The sequence below is a fragment of the Oncorhynchus keta genome, chromosome 27, assembly GCF_023373465.1.
Source record: "Oncorhynchus keta strain PuntledgeMale-10-30-2019 chromosome 27, Oket_V2, whole genome shotgun sequence".
In the NCBI taxonomy this organism is placed as follows: Eukaryota; Metazoa; Chordata; class Actinopteri; order Salmoniformes; family Salmonidae; genus Oncorhynchus; species Oncorhynchus keta.
In genome coordinates this window covers 9,699,676-9,720,172 of record NC_068447.1, presented here as the reverse complement: position 1 = coordinate 9,720,172, position 20,497 = coordinate 9,699,676, and the positions used below count along the sequence as shown (strand labels likewise).

At 46.2% G+C, this 20,497-nt stretch overlaps 1 protein-coding gene and 1 long non-coding RNA gene across 47 annotated transcripts; one reads left to right on the top strand and one right to left on the bottom strand.

The window, feature by feature from the left end:
- The first annotated feature begins 590 nt into the window (after positions 1–590).
- On the top strand, positions 591–12,999 carry LOC118372839 (kinesin-like protein KIF3B). 3 transcript variants are annotated; one of them, XM_035758852.2, is made up of 9 exons: positions 591–720; positions 2,574–4,081; positions 4,626–4,727; positions 4,908–5,030; positions 5,236–5,354; positions 5,685–5,801; positions 5,973–6,078; positions 6,445–6,644; positions 11,077–12,999. In XM_035758852.2, the coding sequence occupies exons 2-9, from the start codon at positions 2,666–2,668 to the stop codon at positions 11,195–11,197; spliced, it is 2,304 nt and encodes a 767-aa protein (XP_035614745.2). In that variant the 5' UTR covers positions 591–720; positions 2,574–2,665; the 3' UTR covers positions 11,198–12,999. The 3 variants fall into 3 exon arrangements, with proteins under 3 accessions (XP_035614745.2, XP_052337562.1, XP_035614746.2); XM_052481602.1 differs by lacking the exon at positions 11,077–12,999 and adding an exon at positions 8,736–10,299; XM_035758853.2 differs by lacking the exon at positions 11,077–12,999 and adding an exon at positions 7,766–8,671.
- Positions 13,000–13,073: 74 nt separating this feature from the next.
- Positions 13,074–19,935, bottom strand: LOC118372842 (uncharacterized). 44 transcript variants are annotated; one of them, XR_008082463.1, is made up of 8 exons: positions 18,691–19,935; positions 17,647–18,078; positions 16,720–17,567; positions 16,576–16,647; positions 16,438–16,453; positions 15,810–16,117; positions 15,206–15,709; positions 13,074–15,127 (listed from the first exon to the last, which is right to left on the bottom strand). It is a non-coding gene; the product is annotated as an uncharacterized LOC118372842 (long non-coding RNA). The 44 variants fall into 44 exon arrangements; XR_008082479.1 differs by lacking the exon at positions 16,576–16,647 and having other exon boundaries at positions 16,438–16,473; positions 16,668–16,775; positions 16,884–17,567; XR_008082484.1 differs by lacking the exon at positions 16,576–16,647 and having other exon boundaries at positions 16,438–16,473; positions 16,776–16,863; positions 16,900–17,567.
- Between the last annotated feature and the right edge of the window lie 562 nt (positions 19,936–20,497).

The window sequence follows — 20,497 nt, the reverse complement described above, 5'->3', positions numbered from 1 at the left end:
TGTCCCTGTCTCACTTTTCTTCTTTAATACTGCGTAAATTGGACCTGGTGGATGAGGGTGTAAAATAAACCTCTCAGGAGTGCAGTAATGGATCCTGCAGATACTAGTTATAGTGGGAGGTTGACAGTCTTCCTCATACATTCTTGTAATGTGCTCTAATAAGGCCAAAAGTACATGTTTACTATACTTGTGTACAACATGATTACGGTGTCTGTTTCTGATGTTTTGAAGCTTTGTACCTACTAACTAGTTGTATTATTGCTCTTTGATGAAAATAACTGGGAACATGGCATTTATGCAAGTAACTCTGAAATGTGGTGATGACTGAGCTTCCTGCGTGTGCACAGTGCAGATACATGGAAAAGATTCAGGCTTCACTGGTGATACATGTCTGCAGCCTAAACTAATTAATGCACGTTCTCACTTTTTAGATGTTCAATTTCTCTATGCATTTAAAAAAAAAATATATATATATATATATATATATATATATATATATATATATATATATCCCAAGTTATATTGACACGATTTTGTAAAATACATTTGTTCCAATTTATTATGAGGAGAGGTCTTTAGCTGTTACATAACAAGACAAAGACTCCGATTGGCTGCGATGTTAAAAGCCATAACCGGCACATCTCCATCCGGGACAGTTTTCTGGGATGCAAAGGAACGGCTGCTCTAATGGCTGACTGGGTGGAAGCACTGGATTGACTGGTAACTAGCGGACAATGTTAATGTTGTCGTGAATTTTGCATTATAGCTAGTGAACAATGTCACTGAGTTTCACCTTAATTGTGTGCTTGTTCTCGTACATGGAGATGCCTCCCATCATCAAACTGTCCTTTCCTGAGAAAGGATGTGTTCGTTTTCCGTTGCTAGGCCGTCCGATCGAGGGTTGTTAGGGGTGCTGTCCCGATTCTTTTGTAAACGAGTTGGCTAGCAAAATCACCTTTTCTAATTTGTTTCCGGATGATGTGAACATGTTCTCCAATTTTGTTAGCTAGATATCTTATTGTTGCTATAATTGCCATAATTAGCATAACCGTAAAGCATTGACTATTTTTGTTATTTTAGCCTGTGCACAGCGATGAACTGGCTAGCTAGCTTGTTACCGTCAATCAACTAACGTTAGCTAGCTAGCATAGGAAGTACCAGAGTTGATTATATTCCGACGCTTTCACTAGGGATCACTGACCGATAACTATCAAGTTAGCTTGCCAATCTACCGTGACTTTGTGTGTGCCAATAACTAATGCTTTTTTCAAAGTTTTGCTAGCGAAATTACTCGACTACAGTAGCTAGTTTAGCTAACCTAATTATGTTGTGTTCTTGCCTAGTTAGTTTTATTAACCAGCTAGCTAGCAGTGTCACTGAAAGGTCAAGCTGGTAGTTAACTAAACGTCGCCGGCCAGCTGTGTTGTTTTGTCAGCTTGCTAACTACACTACATTGACAAAAGTATGTGGACACTCTTTCAAATAAGTGGATTCGGCTATTTCAGCTCCCGAGGGGCGCAGCGGTCTAAGGCACTGCATCTCAGTGCTAGAGGCGTCCCTGGTTTGATTCCAGGCTGTATCACAACCGGCTGTGATTGGGAGTCCCATAGGGCAGTGCACAATTTGCCCAGTGTCGTTAAGGTTTAGCCGGGGTAGGCCGTCATTGTAAATTATATTTTTCTTAACTGACTTGCCTAGTTAAATCAAATTTAAAAAACGTTGCTGGCTAGTGTATAAAATCGAGCACACAGCCATAGACAAACGTTGACAGTAGACTGGCTTTACTGAATAGCTCAGTGACTTTCAATGTGTCACCTTCATATGATGCCACCTATCCAACAAGTCACTTTGTCAAATTTCTGCCCTGCTAGAGCTGCCCCGGTCAACTGTCAGTGCTGTTATTGTGAAGTGGAAATGTTTAGGAGCAACAACGGCTCAGCCTCAAAGTGGTAGGCCACACAAGCTCACACAAGCTAAAAAATAGTCTGTCCTCAGTTGCAACACTCACTACCAAGTTCTAAACTGCCTCTGGAAGCTAAATCAGCACAATAACAATCCCTCTGTAGACAAAGCAAGGTCCATGTTTGTCGAGATTGGTGTGGAAGAACTTGACTGGCCTGCACAGAGACCTGACCTCAACCCCACCGAACACCTTTGGAATTAATTGGACCGCTGACTGCAAGCCAGGCCTAATCCCCCAACCAATCAGTGCCTGACCTCACAAATGGTCTTGTGGCTGAATGGAAGCACATCCTCGCAGCAATGTTCCAACATCTGGTGGAAAGCCTTCCCAGAAGAGTGGAGGCTGTTATAGCAGCAAAGGGGAGGCCAACTCCATATTAATTAATGACCATGATTTTGGAATGAGAAGTTCGACAAGCAGGTGTCCACGTACTCTTAGCCATGTTTTGTAGCTGCTAGCTATCTGTCTGAAAACATTGTAGCCAGGAAGCAAGTTTGATGCACAGTGCAGAAAGTTCTTCATAATCACAAAAGAAAACATTAACTAATCGTGTTGGCAATAGCTATTTGAAAATAATCATATGTGTTTAAAAATATATATTTTCTTACAGATTCTGATGTTGGCATCTCTGATATTGTGAACTCTTGACTCTGTACAATACTTGAAGGAAAGAAACTCAAGGCCAGTTTGTCTGGGGTCACAATGTCTAAGACCAGAGAGTCTGTGAAGGTGGTGGTTCGCTGTCGACCCATGAATGAGAAGGAGCGAGCAGCTAACTTTGAGAGGGTGGTGCAGGTGGATGTGAAGCTGGGCCAGGTGGCCGTGCGAAACCCCCGGGGGGCTGCAGCCCACGAACACCCCAAGGTCTTTACATTTGACTCTGTGTACGACTGGAACTCCAAACAGGTGGATCTCTATGATGAAACCTTCAGGCCCCTGGTGGACTCTGTCTTACTTGGTTTCAATGGGACCATATTTGCGTACGGCCAGACGGGTACAGGAAAGACCTACACTATGGAGGGGGTGCGCAATGACCCAGAGAGAAGGGGTGTAATCCCCAATTCCTTTGAGCACGTCTTCACACACATCTCCCGCTCCCAGAACCAGCAGTACCTGGTGAGGGCCTCGTACCTGGAGATCTACCAGGAGGAGATCAGGGACCTGCTGTCCAAGGACCAGTCCGGCCGGCTGGAGCTGAAAGAGAGGCCAGACACAGGTGTATATGTCAAAGACCTCTCCTCCTTCGTCACTAAGAGTGTACGAGAAATAGAGCATGTCATGAACGTGGGGAACCAGAACCGCTCAGTGGGCTCCACCAATATGAATGAGCACAGTTCCCGGTCACATGCCATTTTCGTCATTACCATCGAGTGCAGCGAGCTGGGCGTCGACGGAGAGAACCATATTCGAGTGGGCAAACTGAACCTGGTGGACCTGGCTGGCAGTGAGAGGCAGACCAAGACAGGAGCCCAAGGAGAGCGCCTGAAGGAAGCCACCAAGATTAACCTGTCCCTGTCAGCCTTGGGGAATGTCATCTCTGCCCTGGTGGATGGCAGGAGCACCCACATCCCCTACCGCGACTCCAAGCTCACCCGTCTGCTACAGGACTCCCTGGGGGGCAATGCCCGCACAGTCATGGTGGCTAATATCGGACCAGCATCTTACAACGTGGAGGAGACACTGACCACATTACGCTACTCAAACCGGGCCAAGAACATTAAGAACAAGCCCCGCGTCAACGAGGACCCTAAAGATGCTCTGCTCAGAGAGTTCCAGGAAGAGATTGCTCGACTCAAAGAACAGTTGGGGAAACGCTCAGGGAAAAAGAAGAAGAAGAGAAGGGGGTTTGGAGAAGCTGGGGATGAACTACAAGAGGACATAGAGGATGGAGAGACTGAGGAGGATGATGATGATGATGGTGTAGAACCATCTGATAAAGTGGGTGCAGATTATTGGCGTGTACAGCAGGAGAAGTTGGAGAGGGAGAGGAAGGCCATCATGGAGGATCACAGTCTGGTGGCGGAGGAGAAACAGAGGCTGCTAAAGGAGAAGGAGAGGAAGATGGACGCCCTGAAAAAGGAGCAGGAAGCAGGCGAGATGCTTACTGCCAAAGTGAAGGTGAGGAGACTACATTCTGGTCCTTTTCACCCCAACATTCTCTTTTTTATTCTATACAGTACCCGGCAAACGTTTGGACACATCTACTCATTCAAGGGTTTTTCTTTATTTGTACTATTTTCTACGTTGTAGAATAATAGTGGAGACCTCAAAACTATGGAATCATGTAGTAACCAACAAAGTGTTAAACAAATTAAATAAAAATGATATTCAAAGTAGCCACCCTTTGCCTTTATTACAGCTTTGCACACTCTTGGCGTTCTCTCAACCAGCTTCACCTGGAATGCTTTTCCCCCACATATGCTGAGCACTTGTTGGCTGATTTTCAAGGCAAAGGGTGGCTACTTTGAAGAATGTGTAACACTTTTTTTATTGTTTTGTTTACTACTTGAATCCATGTGTTAATTCATATTTTGTCTTCACTATTATTCTACGATGTAGAAAATGGTTAAAATAACAAAAACCCTTGAATGAGTAGGTGTGTCCAAACTTTTCACTGCTATTTTGTGTGTTTCCCTCACCTCATGATTGTGTCCTCACCCAGGCAATGGAGAGTAAGCTTCTGATGGGAGGGAAGAACATTGTGGACCACACCAACGAACAACAAAGGATCCTGGAACAGAAGAGACAGGAAATTGCTGAACAGGTGATATGTGTGTATGGATGGACTTTTATTGATGGAGACAATTGAACACTCAATAGACGATCTTAATAGTATTAATTTGCCATCTGATCGTAAGAGTTAAATGATTTATGTGAGTAGTGTTCTTTGTGGGATTACACATCCTTGCCCTTACTGTGTGTGTGTGTGTGTGTGTGTGTGTAGAAACGCAGAGAGAGGGAGATGAAACAGCAGGTGGAGAATCGTGACGAGGAGACCCTGGAGTTGAAGGAGACGTACAGCTCTCTACAACAGGAAGTAGACATCAAGACCAAGAAGCTGAAAAAGGTCGACCAGGAACTGTAGCAAGATAGTACATTTGATTCCATAGAAAACTGTCCTTTATGTTGTCAGTTTACTAGAGTTCAAATGAGATTGTGGCATGGGCAATGTGTTCAGTTTTCCTTGGCACGTTTGTTTGTTTACACTGAAACTAATGGTGTTTTCGTCTCCTGTTGTGCTCGGTCTCATTATCCCTCTGATTTTTCTCCAGCTGTTTGCGAAGCTGCAGGCAGTGAAAACAGAGATCTATGAGGTCCAGGAGTTGCACATCAAGGAGAGGCAGGAGCTGGAACAGACCCAGAACGAGTTGACCAGGGATCTCAAACTCAAGTATGGACCCTGTCAGGCCACCAACCAGCACACGTCTCTCATTTCACACACACTATAAAAAGAATAAAACATTTAAAAAATCAATGTAGTCTATTTTAGTTGTTCCCCTCTGACAATGAGTACATTCCTGGAATAAACATGAGTGATTAGCTTTGACCTGGATTTTTCCTTGAATATCAGGAAGTAACAAGGAGAGTTGTTCCAGATTAGGTTTTTTTACTATGGTTGGTTCCCCCCCACCCCACGACTGCCTAGGCTTCCTCCTATTATCAATAATAGTATCCTCAGGCTGTTAGGAGGTCCCCCTGAACTTGTTATTCTGTCTGCCAGGCATCTCATCATTGAGAATTTCATCCCCATGGAGGAGAAGAATAAGATTGTGAACAGGGCGTTGTTCGACGAGGAGGACGACCACTGGAAGATGCGTCCCATCACACGCATAGAGGAGTATGTGCACATGAATTATGTAGTAGTTAGACATACACATGGTCAAATATGTGTACAAAACACGCTGCAGTAATGCATACATGCACAGGGTTTGACCTAAGTGGTTAGCAAATCCCTCGTGTAGGAAGGAACACATACAAATTGTATGGTTGTCTTTTTGATAACTCTCAGTGACCAGCAGATGATGACCAGGCCAGTGTCAGCGGTGGGCTACAGAAGACCCCTGAGTCAGCACGCCCGCACCTCCATGGTGATGATGGCTGATGTCAGATACAAGGTATGATCTTCTTTATTCCCTCTGTCTTCTCCCGTCCCTCTGTCTTCTCCCGTCCCTCTGTCTTCTCCCGTCCCTCTGCCTTCTGCTCTCTCTCCCGTCCCTCTGTCCCTGGTGACTGTGACTCACACCTTGTCCTCTGAGTGGTAGCAGTCCCCCTCCTCTCTGTCCCTCTGTTCCTGGTGACTGTGACTCACACCTTGTCCTCTGAGTGATATCAGTCCCCCTCCTCTCTGTCCCTGGTGACTGTGACTCACGCCTTGTCCTCTGAGTGGTAGTAGTCCCCCTCCTCTCTGTCCCTGGTGACTGTGACTCACGCCTTGTCCTCTGAGTGGTAGCAGTCCCCCTCCTCTCTGTCTGTTTCCCCAGTCTGAGAATATCCTGATGCTGGAGATGGACCTTCCCGCTCGGACCACTAAGGAGTACGAGGGGCCAGTCATAGCGCCCACGGTAGCAGCAGCGTTGGAGGATGCTCTGCGGGAAGAGGATGCGATCCAGGTGGACGCCTCCAGGTTCCACAGCAGCCTCGAACCCACCATCACTGGGGCAGTCAAGAAACCAAAGTCTGGGTAAGGCTCTGTCCCATTCTGTACAAATTGTATTTGTCACAGGCTTTGTAAACAACAAGTGTAGACTAAAAGTGAAATGCTTACAGGGGGGGGGAATAAAATGTAAATAGAGAAATAGTAGAAAAGTAACACAAGGAATAAATACACAATGAGTAATGATCACTTGGCTATATACACAGGGTGCTAGTCCTGAATGGGTGTAAAAGATAATTGAGGTAGATATGTACACATACATACATACATACATACATACATACACGCATACACGCATACATGCATACATACATACACGCATACATGCATACATACATACAGTGTCTTGCGAAAGTATTCGGCCCCCTTGAACTTTGCGACCTTTTGCCACATTTCAGGCTTCAAACATAAAGATATAAAACTGTATTTTTTTTGTGAAGAATCAACAACAAGTGGGACACAATCATGAAGTGGAACGACATTTATTGGATATTTCAAACTTTTTTAACAAATCAAAAACTGAAAAATTGGGCGTGCAAAAAGGGTTAATGCAGATAACCAAATAACTACCCGGACTAACTATTCAAATCAAACTTTATTGGTCACATACATACATACATACATACATACATACATACATACATACATACATACATACATACATACATACATTCTTAGCAAGTGTTATTGTGGGTGTAGTGAAATGCTTGTGTTCCTAGCTCCAACAGTGCAGTAGTATCTTTAACAATACACAAATGTAAAATAGAATAAAGAAATGTATACATATTAGGATGAGTAATGTCAGAGGGCATTGACTAAAATACAGTATATACAAACACAATTATTAGAGCAGTATGTAAACATTATTAAAGTGACTAGTGTTCCATTAGGGAAGTGGCCTTTGATTCCATGTCTATGTATATAGGGCAGCAGCCTCTAAGGTGCAGGGTTGAGTAACTGAGTGGTAGCCAGCTAGTGATGGCTATTTAAGTCTGATGGCCTTGAGATAGAAGCTGTTTTTCAGGCTCTCTGTCCAAGCATTGATTCACCTGTACTGACCTCGCTGTCTGGATGATAGCGGGGTGAACAGGCAGCGGCTCGGGAGGTTGTTGTCCTTAATGATCTTTTATGCTTTCCTGTGACATCAGGTGCTGTAGGTGTCCTGGAGGGCAGGTAGTTTGACCCCGGTGATGCGTTGTGCAGACCTCACTATCCTCTGAAGAGCCTTACGGTTGTGGGCGGAGCAGTTGCCATACCAGGCGTTGATACAGCCTGACAGGATGCTCTCAATTGTGCATCTGTAAAAGTTTCTGAGGGTCTTAGGGGCCAAGACGAATTTCTTCAGCCTCCTGAGGTTGAAGAGGCACTGAGCCTTCTTCACCACACTGTCTGTGTAGGTGGACCATTTCAGATCGTCAATTACGTTTACACCGAGAAACTTGAAGCTTTCCACCTTCTCCACTGCGGTCCTGTTGATGTGGATCGGGGCGTGCTCCCTCCACTTTTTTCTGAAGTCAACGATCAGCTCCTTCATTTTGTTGACATTGAGGGAGAGGTTATTTTCCTGGCACCACAGGGCCAGGGCCCTCGCCTCCTCCCTATAGGCTGTCTCGTCATTATTGGTAATCATGCCTACTACTGTTGTCGTCTTCAAAGTTGATGATTGAGTTGGAGGCGTGGCCATGCAGTCATGGGTGAACAGGGAGTACAGGAGGGGGTGGAGCATGCACCCTTATGGGGCCCCTGTGTTGAGGATCAGCAAAGTGGTGTTTCCTACTTTCACCACCTGGGGGCGGCCCATCAGGAAGTCCAGGATCAAGTTGCACAGGGCGGGGTTCAGACCCAGGGCCTCGAGCTTAATGATGACCTTTGAGGTTACTATGTTGTTGAAGGCTGAACTATAGTTAATGAACAGCATTCTGATGTACAGTTGAAGTCGGAAGTTTACATACACCTTAGCCAACTACATTTAAACTCAGTTTTTCACAATTCCTGACATTTAATCCTAATAAAAATGTCCTGTTTTAGGTCAGTTAGGCTCACTTTATTTTAAGAATGTGAAATGTTAGAATAATAGTAGAGAGAATGATTGATTTATTTCAGCTTTTATTTCTTCAGCCGCACCAATGTCAGAGGAAACAGTGTACAGCTGGCGACCGAAGTCAGCTTGCAGGCGCACAGCCCCTCCACAAGGAGTCGCTAGAGTGCGATGATACAAGAAAATCCCGGCCAGCCAAACCCTCCCATAACCCGGACGATGCTGGGCAAATTGTGCGCCGTCTCATGGGTCTCCTGGTGATGGCTGACTGTGACACAGCCTGGGATCGAACCCGGGGCTGTAGTGAAGCCTCCAGCACTGCTGTGCCACTCGGAAGGCCCAGCTGCAGAGGGCCCATGCCAAATCTTTTCAGCCTCCTGACAACTGTTGGTGTGTGTGTGGACCATGATAATTCCTTCGTGATTAGGTGTTTTAATCCCAGGGTCCTTAGCTAGTGCTAAGCATTCCAACGTGTTCCTTTTTGTCCAGAAAGGAAATGGAAGTGTGGAGTGCAATCGAGATTGTATCATCTATGGATCTGTTGGGGCGGAATGCGATTTGGATTGGGTCCAGGCTGTGAACCATGACCAGCCTTTCAAAGCTTTTCATGGCTAGAAATGTGAGTGCTACACGGCGATAGTCATTATGACATGTTACCTTGGCATTGTTGGGCACAGAGACTTTGGTGGTCTGCTTGAAACATGTAAGTATTACAGACTGAGATAGGGAGATGTTGAAAATGTCAGTGAAGACACTTGCCAGCTGGTCAGTGCATTTTGAGTTCTGGTAATCCGGCTGGCCCTGCAGGCTTGTGAATGTTTAACGTGTTTAAAGGTCTTCCTCACATCGGCTACGGAGAGCGTGATCACGCAGTTGTCTGGAACAGCTGGTGCTGTGTTGCTTGCCACAGTGTTGGTTGCCTCAAAGCAAGGTATTTAGCTCGTCTGGTAGACTCTCGTCATTGGACAGCTCGCGGCTGTGTTTCCCTTTGTAATCCATGATAGTTTGCAAGCCCTGCCACCTCTGAGCGTCCGAGCCGGTTTAATAGGTTTTGATCTTGGTCCTATATTTACGTTTTGCCAGTTTGATGGTTCGTTGGAGGGCGTAGAAGAATTTCTTATAAGCGTCCGGATTAGTGTCCCGCTCTTTGAAAGGGGGAGCTCTAGCCTTTAGCTCAGTGCGGATGTTGCCTGTAATCCATGGCTTCTGGCGTCCGTCCCCCCGCCTCTAGTTGCACAGGTGACATGCTGGTAGAAATGAGGTCAATGGTTTTCAGTTTCCCTGCATTAGTCACTGGCCACTAGGAGCGCCACCTCTGGGTGAGCATTTTATGGCCCTATACCGCTCTTTGAGTGTGGTTTTAGTGGTGGTAAATGGACAGCTACAAAAAAATAAAGAAACTCTCTCTCTGTAAATAATGTGGTGCGTGGGTCAGCTGTTTATTAAGCTGCACCCACCCACAATTGCTAATAACCCATTGGCAACCGCCTGACTACATGTGAAAAAGGCCCACACCAAACCCTATCCTGCTAATATAGAAAATGCACTCGGTGGAACAAATATTTGATGGGGTGGAGAATATTTTTTTGAATTTCCCAGATTTTTTAAATGTGTTTTTTATTGAATAAAATGTTTTAATCTGTTTCTGCTTGTAATTTCCAACATTTCTGTCGGCTATTTGTTAGTCAACTTGTCTATAATTAGATCCATGCAGCTTCTCTTCTGACATCATATGTTGACCAAGAAGACTAAATAAACCATTACTCAACAGAATGTCATACATTTTATAGAATGAATGCTTCAATCTAGTTGACATCTATAAAGTTTCTGTTTGTCTCCATTTGTGGAGCAAAGACGTTTTAGGGACCGGGGATAAAAGACAATAATAGAAACAAATAGAAATGTCCAAACGGCATCAGTTTGACTGTTTGTATGGAAATAGAAAGCTGTGAAAACGACCCAATGTTTCTGAAACAGAGTTCAGTTTGGGCCGGATGCATATTTTATGTGGTTGAAATATAATCAATGTCTTTCACCTCCGACTCATTGAAGTAGAAATCTTTGTTCTTAATCGAGGTTAGTGATCGCTGTTCTGATGTCCAGAAGCTCTTTTCTGTCATAAGAAACGATGACGGAAACATTATGTACAAAGAAAAGTTACGATCAGCGCAAAAAAAAATAACACAATTTGTCAGGAGCTATAAAATGGTCACTCCCCTCCAGTGCCATTCTGAGTTTTGTCCTCAGTTATTTCAGTAGGGAGTGTTTCTGCCTGTTTAGTATCACAGGTCTACTCGATACCACAGGGTTTATAAAGCAATAATCATAAGCAAATTTAGAAGCCATCCAATGATGTTTCCACATCGATGTCCCCCCCACACACACACACAAAAAAACGTTATCTTCTTCTCTTCCAACCAGCCGACCTAAGACGGGTAAGAAGACTGGTACCCCTACCTCTCGCACCCCCAACTCTCCATACAGCCCCTCCAGCCCAGGACATCCTTTATACCCACAATCCCGCGGGCTAGTGCCCAAGTGATAACTCCACACATTTCCTGTTTTTGGACCCAAAATTGAGAAGACTGTTTTTTGTTTTGTTTTTCTACTGAGTCTTGCAGACTGATTTTGCAGTCTGCAAGAGAAAGTGACGGAGACTCCAGACTGATTCAAGCACTTTTTTAAAAATAATTTTAAAATATATATTTTTCTTTTACCTGAGACCATAGCTCTTATCATTTTTATTTTTTAAAGAGATTTGTATCTACCTTTCCAAACCACATGGTTACTGCAGTACAATACTATGCCATCTGTGCGTGATGTTCCAGAGACGACAAGCGGTTGAATACTACCTTCCTTATGGGGCCCACACATTGTTCTTAATGTTAACAGATAAGGACATTGTGTCCTCTAGACCAATTCTTTTTTGAGCTTCAGTTCACTACTATGCATGTGTCCTCCTGGGCCCCTCCTAGGTCTACAGTGTGATGGGAGGAGACGTGGACATGGGGGCTGGCATCGGAAAGGACAGATCTAAATGCTTTGCTGTGGGGGGTTGTCTCTGTCCAGAAGTGGTTGTCAATGTCCCTACTTTAGGTTTACAAGCTGTTATCCAGGTCTGTCTGTACACAGTTGAGCTTTAAGTCTCTGTTGTCCTCAATAAGTGGGGGAGTGTGTTGTTTGTACTGCTTGGTGAACTAACTGTACAGGCCGGAGGGTGAAGCACGCTGCAACACGTCTGTCACGTCAGGCGATGTGGCCAGTCGCTGCTGGAATCACAACATGCTGTTCTTCCTGGAGCACATATGGTGATATGGAAGAGGGGAACTAGAGGTCAACACAAGCCAAATCATCTATCAGGGTTCTGAGGTGCCTTAGATTCTCCAGACTCTACAGACCTACAGCGGCTGGCTAAAGGAGGGGCAGGGAGCTGTGTGTTGCCTCAACCTCATCTTTACCGACCTCCGATCTGGCTCCGAGTGTTCCTTGGAATCCACTGATTTGTTGTACCTTTAGGTAGAAAGTTTGTCAACAGGCCTCAATCAAAATGGACTTGGTCTGAAAAAATGAAGGTAGCTTTCCTTGTATGTTTTGGATAAATATGTAGTCTTAATTCACTGTTTTTACCCTTGCATCTGAGTGTTGCCCCCAGTCCCTCTGCAGGGTTATACCACCCTGTGACAGTATATGTGTATACTATGATATAGAAAGTCCTATATCACCTTTTGCGGTTGTAAAAAATGTAATACTGACAAAGCTTCACTTTTTATTTTTTTTATACACGTAGATAACAATTTTAAAAAATGTTTTCTTTGAAATAGAGTATTTTTGGATTTGTATAATTTTAAGTGCACTTTAATTTTCTGACACGGTATGTGCATTTCAAATGGCTTTAGTGTTTTTGTTTTAAGGTCGGATCAACTGTTGCCCAATGTTTTATATGGGAAGGATGCGTTCTATCCTAAAATGTGATGTTCACTCAGATTCTGTGTTGAGACTTGTATGCATTTGGCATGAGATGGTAATCTTTATACAATGGTTAGCCCCTATTTTTTTTTTTTTTTAATACTTCTGACCATAAGGTTCATTCAGCATGATTTTAGAAAATTCTTACGTCACCAAGCCATAGAATTTGGCATCTAAAATGAATCCGTACATTTATCCCGTTGTCATGTCACAGTATCTGAACTGTGTGTATAAGATGATTGACATTCACGCAGATATTGTTTTTGCCAAATGTTAAAATTATGCAGATGCACTACTATCGGTGTGACTGGCAACGCAGAAGTCCAATTGTTCTTTTTGTAAAAAAAATAAAGTTTTAATAAAGATGACCTAATAACACATTGATCTATTTGAATTTAAATGAGTGAAACTGATGTGTGGTGGAGTTAGTGTATGATATCACATCCCAAACATTCAACTTTTGCATAAAATGGACTTTTATTAACGGCAGTCAAAAAGTACAGCTCAAATTCCAAAATAACATCCGTAAACACTGAAAGTACAACACACATTTGTCAGCACTTAAGGAATGGTTCTACAGTATACAAGCAAACTGGGAAAGACCTTTTATTGCTCATATTCTACCACCGTATTGAAATGAAATGAAAGTGAGTCAGATGAACAAAACAATCTGCCAAGGGAGTAAAGACTTATCACTTAACATTAGAAATCAGTGTGAAAGCGTTATATTAAAAGGACAAATCAGCATAGTTTTGACTAAAATGCCAGTTTCATGCGACATACTGTAGGTGTGACACTGGAGGCTGACGAAGTTAACCTCGATTCAACATTCAGATAAGTTAACATCCAGTCTGTAACTAAGGTATCGGTAGCAAGTATGAGCTAAAGAATATATATATATAAAATTATATTTATATGCAGATGACCACCACAATGTATAACTAGACAAGCAAAAAAGATTGAACGTTCACAAGTCAGAAATGACAGGTTTCTTCTCTCTGCTGTTTTGACAGCACACAGTAGCTACATGCATTTCCTGTCCTGTCTTCCCACAGGTTTACAGCAGTGGCATGAGACACTACATGGCCAAAAGTATGTGGACACCCGCTCGTCAAACATCTCATTCCAAAATCATGGTCATTAATATGGAGATGGTTATGGTTAGTTCTTGTGCTGACGTTCCTTCCAGAGGCAGTTTGGAACTTGGTAGTGAGTGTTACACCCGGGAACAGACAACTTTTACACGCTTCAGCACTCATCAGTCCCGTTCTGTGAGTTTGTGTGGCCTACCACTACGCGGCTGAGCCGTTGTTGCTCCAGACATTTCCACTTCACAATAACAGCACTTACAGTTGACCGGGGCAGCTCTAGCAGGGCAGAAATTTGACGAACTGACTTGTTGGAAAGGTGGCATCCTATGACTGTGGCACAAACGTCAGCACTTCAGTAAGGCCATTCTACTGACTGTTTGTCTATGGAGATTGCATGGCATTGTGCTTGACTTTATACACCTGTCAGCAACAGGTGTGGCTGAAATAGCCGAATCCACAAATTTGAAGGGTTGTCCACATACTTTTGTATATATAGTTTATGTAGAAGAAAAAAAACATGATCCTGTGTAAACTAATTTTCTTTCACTATTGATTACAGAGTAAACCAAAAGACCAGCTTTGGATAAATGTACATGTCAGGTTTGGCATTAATTTGATCTTAAATTAATTCAGAAGGTAATGAAATTCAACTCTATGAATCAAATGTAAATTATTTTCCAGAATTGACTGAATTAAAAATGGAACTGAACCATTTTAGAGGGAAAAGTAAACATTTACAAATATAAGAGAATTTGAGCAGAATCCATAATAACAATGGAAGAAGCATGGTCAACCCTAGTCTGTCATGTTCAAACTGAAACGTCTGCTGGACATGATCATGGCATCCTAGTGTCTCCTGCATTTATTCTCAAGAAAGTTAACTCAAAACAACACCTAATATCCACTGCCAGTCTGCTAACAAAATAGAGTCAAACAATAATGAGTGTCTCTAAACCACAGGCATCAGTGTCACAACACATCTCATCTCATCAAGACAACCTCTACCAGCTCCACACCACCTCACCAACAGACAACCTCTACCAGCTCCACACCACCTCACCAACAGACAACCTCTACCAGCTCCACACCATCTCACCAACAGACAACCTCTACCACCAACAGACAACCTCTACCAGCTCCACACCATCTCACCAACAGACAACCTCTACCAGCTCCACACCATCTCACCAACAGACAACCTCTACCAGCTCCACACCATCTCACCAACAGACAACCTCTACCAGCTCCACACCACCTCACCAACAGACAACCTCTACCAGCTCCACACCACCTCACCAACAGACAACCTCTACCAGCTCCACACCACCTCACCAACAGACAACCTCTACCAGCTCCACACCACCTCACCAACAGACAACCTCTACCAGCTCCACACCATCTCATCAACAGACAACCTACCAGCTACCAGCTCCACAGACCATCTCACCAACAGACAACCTCTACCAGCTCCACACCACCTCACCAACAGACACCTCTACCAGCTCCACACCATCTCACCAACAGACAACCTCTACCAGCTCCACACCATCTCACCAACAGACAACCTCTACCAGCTCCACACCATCTCACCAACAGACAACCTCTACCAGCTCCACACCATCTCACCAACAGACAACCTCTACCAGCTCCACACCACCTCACCAACAGACAACCTCTACCAGCTCCACACCACCTCACCAACAGACAACCTCTACCAGCTCCACACCACCTCATCAACAGACAACCTCTACCAGCTCCACACCACCTCACCAACAGACAACCTCTACCAGCTCCACACCACCTCATCAACAGACAACCTCTACCAGCTCCACACCACCTCATCAACAGACAACCTCTACCAGCTCCACACCACCTCATCAACAGACAACCTCTACCAGCTCCACACCATCTCACCAACAGACAACCTCTACCAGCTCCACACCACCTCACCAACAGACAACCTCTACCAGCTCCACACCACCTCATCAACAGACAACCTCACCAGCTCCAAACCACCTAATCACAGACAACCTCTACCAGCTCCACACCACCTCATCAACAGACAACCTCTACCACACCACCTCATCAACAGACAACCTCTACCAGCTCCAAACCACCTAATCAACAGACAACCTCTACCAGCTCCACACCACCTCATCAACAGACAACCTCTACCAGCTCCACACCACCTCATCAACAGACAACCTCTACCAGCTCCACACCACCTCACCAACAGACAACCTCTACCAGCTCCACACCACCTCATCAACAGACAACCTCTACCAGCTCCACACCATCTCACCAACAGACAACCTCTACCAGCTCCACACCATCTCACCAACAGATAACCTCTACCAGCTCCACACCACCTCACCAACAGACAACCTCTACCAGCTCCACACCACCTCACCAACAGACAACCCACCACCACCATCTCACCAACAGACAACCTCTACCAGCTCCACACCATCTCACCAACAGACAACCTCTACCAGCTCCACACCATCTCACCAACAGACAACCTCTACCAGCTCCACACCATCTCACCAACAGACAACCTCTACCAGCTCCACACCACCTCACCAACAGACAACCTCTACCAGCTCCACACCACCTCACCAACAGACAACCTCTACCAGCTCCACACCACCTCACCTCCAACAGACAACCTCTACCAGCTCCACACCACCTCACCAACAGACAACCTCTACCAGCTCCACACCACCTCACCAACAGACAACCTCTACCAGCTCCACACCATCTCACCAACAGACAAACCAGCTCCACACCACCTCACCAGCCCACCACCACCTCATCAACAGACAACCTCTACCAGCTCCACACCATCTCACCAACAGACAACCTCTACCAGCTCCACACCATCTCACCAACAGACAACCTCTACCAGCTCCACACCACCTCATCAACAGACAACCTCTACCAGCTCCACACCACCTCACCAACAGACAACCTCTACCAGCTCCACACCACCTCACCAACAGACAACCTCTACCAGCTCCACACCATCTCACCAACAGACAACCTCTACCAGCTCCACACCACCTCACCAACAGACAACCTCTACCAGCTCCACACCACCTCACCAACAGACAACCTCTACCAGCTCCACACCACCTCATCAACAGACAACCTCTACCAGCTCCACACCACCTCATCAACAGACAACCTCTACCAGCTCCACACCATCTCACCAACAGACAACCTCTACCAGCTCCACACCACCTCACCAACAGACAACCTCTACCAGCTCCACACCACCTCACCAACAGACAACCTCTACCAGCTCCACACCACCTCACCAACAGACAACCTCTACCAGCTCCACACCACCTCATCAACAGACAACCTCTACCAGCTCCACACCACCTCACCAACAGACAACCTCTACCAGCTCCACACCACCTCACCAACAGACAACCTCTACCAGCTCCACACCATCTCACCAACAGACAACCTCTACCAGCTCCACACCACCTCACCAACAGACAACCTCTACCAGCTCCACACCACCTCACCAACAGACAACCTCTACCAGCTCCACACCACCTCACCAACAGACAACCTCTACCAGCTCCACACCATCTCACCAACAGACAACCTCTACCAGCTCCACACCATCTCACCAACAGACAACCTCTACCAGCTCCACACCACCTCACCAACAGACAACCTCTACCAGCTCCACACCACCTCACCAACAGACAACCTCTACCAGCTCCACACCATCTCACCAACAGACAACCTCTACCAGCTCCACACCATCTCACCAACAGACAACCTCTACCAGCTCCACACCATCTCACCAACAGACAACCTCTACCAGCTCCACACCACCTCACCAACAGACAACAGACAACCTCTACCAGCTCCACACCACCTCATCAACAGACAACCTCTACCAGCTCCACACCACCTCACCAACAGACAACCTCTACCAGCTCCACACCACCTCACCAACAGACAACCTCTACCAGCTCCACACCACCTCATCAACAGACAACCTCTACCAGCTCCACACCACCTCACCAACAGACAACCTCTACCAGCTCCACACCATCTCACCAACAGACAACCTCTACCAGCTCCACACCACCTCACCAACAGACAACCTCTACCAGCTCCACACCACCTCATCAACAGACAACCTCTACCAGCTCCAAACCACCTAATCAACAGACAACCTCTACCAGCTCCACACCACCTCATCAACAGACAACCTCTACCAGCTCCACACCACCTCATCAACAGACAACCTCTACCAGCTCCACACCACCTCATCAACAGACAACCTCTACCAGCTCCACACCACCTCATCAACAGACAACCTCTACCAGCTCCACACCACCTCATCATCAACAGACAACCAGCTCCACACCACCAGCTCCACACCACCTCACCAACAGACAACCTCTACCAGCTCCACACCACCTCATCAACAGACAACCCACCAGCTCCACACCATCTCACCAACAGACAACCTCTACCAGCTCCACACCACCTCACCAACTCAACCTCTACCAGCTCCACACCACCTCACCAACAGACAACCTCTACCAGCTCCACACCACCTCACCAACAGACAACCTCTACCAGCTCCACACCATCTCACCAACAGACAACCTCTACCAGCTCCACACCATCTCACCAACAGACAACCTCTACCAGCTCCACACCACCTCACCAACAGACAACCTCTACCAGCTCCACACCACCTCACCAACAGACAACCTCTACCAGCTCCACACCACCTCACCAACAGACAACCTCTACCAGCTCCACACCACCTCACCAACAGACAACCTCTACCAGCTCCACACCACCTCACCAACAGACAACCTCTACCAGCTCCACACCACCTCACCAACAGACAACCCTACCAGCTCCAACACCTCACAGACAACCTCTACCAGCTCCACACCACCTCACCAACAGACAACCTCTACCAGCTCCACACCACCTCATCAACAGACAACCTCTACCAGCTCCACACCACCTCATCAACAGACAACCTCTACCAGCTCCACACCACCTCATCAACAGACAACCTCTACCAGCTCCACACCACCTCATCAACAGACAACCTCTACCAGCTCCACACCACCTCATCAACAGACAACCTCTACCAGCTCCACACCACCTCATCAACAGACAACCTCTACCAGCTCCACACCACCTCACCAACAGACAACCTCTACCAGCTCCACACCACCTCATCAACAGACAACCTCTACACCACCTCTCTTCAGAGGTCAAACATCTCTCTGGCTTCTGGACACTACTGAAATGACAAACTTTCTCCTCCACTCTGACACTATCCCATCTTCTCCTTCCATTTATGAAGCACAAGGCTCGATAGCAATCTCAGATGGTTCTTCCAGTCTCTCATAGTACAGTAGATGTGGACCAACGTGCTCTGGGACATGTGGCTGCAGTTGATGTCCAATAAGTAGAGTTTGGTCTTCCAACCAGATAACAGACACCTCCATAGGTCTAGGGCCCACTCAGCACAGAATATATGGATCCCATTCTCACACACAGCTTAAGAGGGAAACAACTTCTGTTGGGTTGAGTGAAAAAGTTCAATCACAAAGATCCTCCCTTCGCAACTACTGCAACAAAAAAAATCCATTCACATAATTGATCTGTTTGGCTGTCTAAACAGCTACACCATTGAGAAAGCTAAGTTACTGAGTACCAGAGAGCCTAGAGACACCTTTCTATCCAAGGTGAAACCCTTCCCATACTGGTCAAATATGTCTCCTCCTTACAGTGACAGGAAAGGAATTGAGTAAGAAACAGTAACAGAGACCCAGTCAGTAACAGAGATCCAGTCAGGGGTCAGAAACAGAAACCCAGTCAGAAACAGAGACCCAGTCAGGGGTCAGTAACAGAGACCCAGTCAGAAACAGAGACCCAGTCAGGGGTCAGTAACAGAGACCCAGTCAGGGGTCAGTAACAGAGACCCAGTCAGGGGTCAGTAACAGAGACCCAGTCAGGGGTCAGTAACAGAGACCCAGTCAGGGGTCAGTAACAGAGACCAAGTCAGTGGTCAGTAACAGAGACCCAGTCAGTGGTCAGTAACAGAGACCCAGTCAGTAACAGAGACCCAGTCAGTAACAGAGACCCAGTCAGTAACAGAGACCCAGTCAGTAACAGAGACCCAGTCAGGGGTTGTTGGTTTCTGCTGGGTGCTGTATCTGTGGAGAAGTCATTTCTCCCGGCAGTACAGCAGGTACATCTTCAGAGGCTCCGGGAGGGGCAAAACGAGAATCCTTTCTCTCAGGATGTTTATAGGTGGCTCTGCTGGGATTTGCTCCCCTGTCTCCTTTTCTGCTTCCTCCTCCTCCTCCTCCCGGGCTGCCCTTCGCTGCCCATCCTCCTGCCCCCCGTGGTTGTTGTTGTTGTTGTCCAGGGGAGCAGGGGTGGGGTCAGCATTGCTCACCACATGCTTGTGTGCCAGTACTACAGAGGTGCAGTGGCGGCGGTGGTGAACTCGCCGGCGTTTAAAACGTGGGCCGAACTTGTGGAGCCTACTGACCCCCAGGCCCCTGCCTCCTCCAAAAGAGCCCTGACCCCTTGGCTGACCCCCCCCGTTGTCCGTGGTCACTCTCAGGGTGTGGCGGATGGCTATACGAGCCAGCTCTTGCAGCGTCCGCACCTCAAATGTGGCTGCTCCGTGGGTCACCAGAGATCAGAAAGGAGAGAATGAAGAGAACGTTAGTATGCTTTGGATGGTGATCAAAACGTCTGGGGGGGTTTTTTCT

What these genes read in the sequence shown, in the direction of transcription:
- LOC118372839 (XM_035758852.2), top strand. Translation starts at nt 2,666, where the DNA reads ATGTCTAAGACCAGAGAGTCTGTGAAGGTGGTGGTTCGCTGTCGACCC. An exon ending in TGCTTACTGCCAAAGTGAAG is followed by an intron (nt 4,082 to 4,625) that starts GTGAGGAGACTA and finishes GTCCTCACCCAG; the next exon opens with GCAATGGAGAGTAAGCTTCT. An exon ending in ACCAGGGATCTCAAACTCAA is followed by an intron (nt 5,355 to 5,684) that starts GTATGGACCCTG and finishes TCTGTCTGCCAG; the next exon opens with GCATCTCATCATTGAGAATT.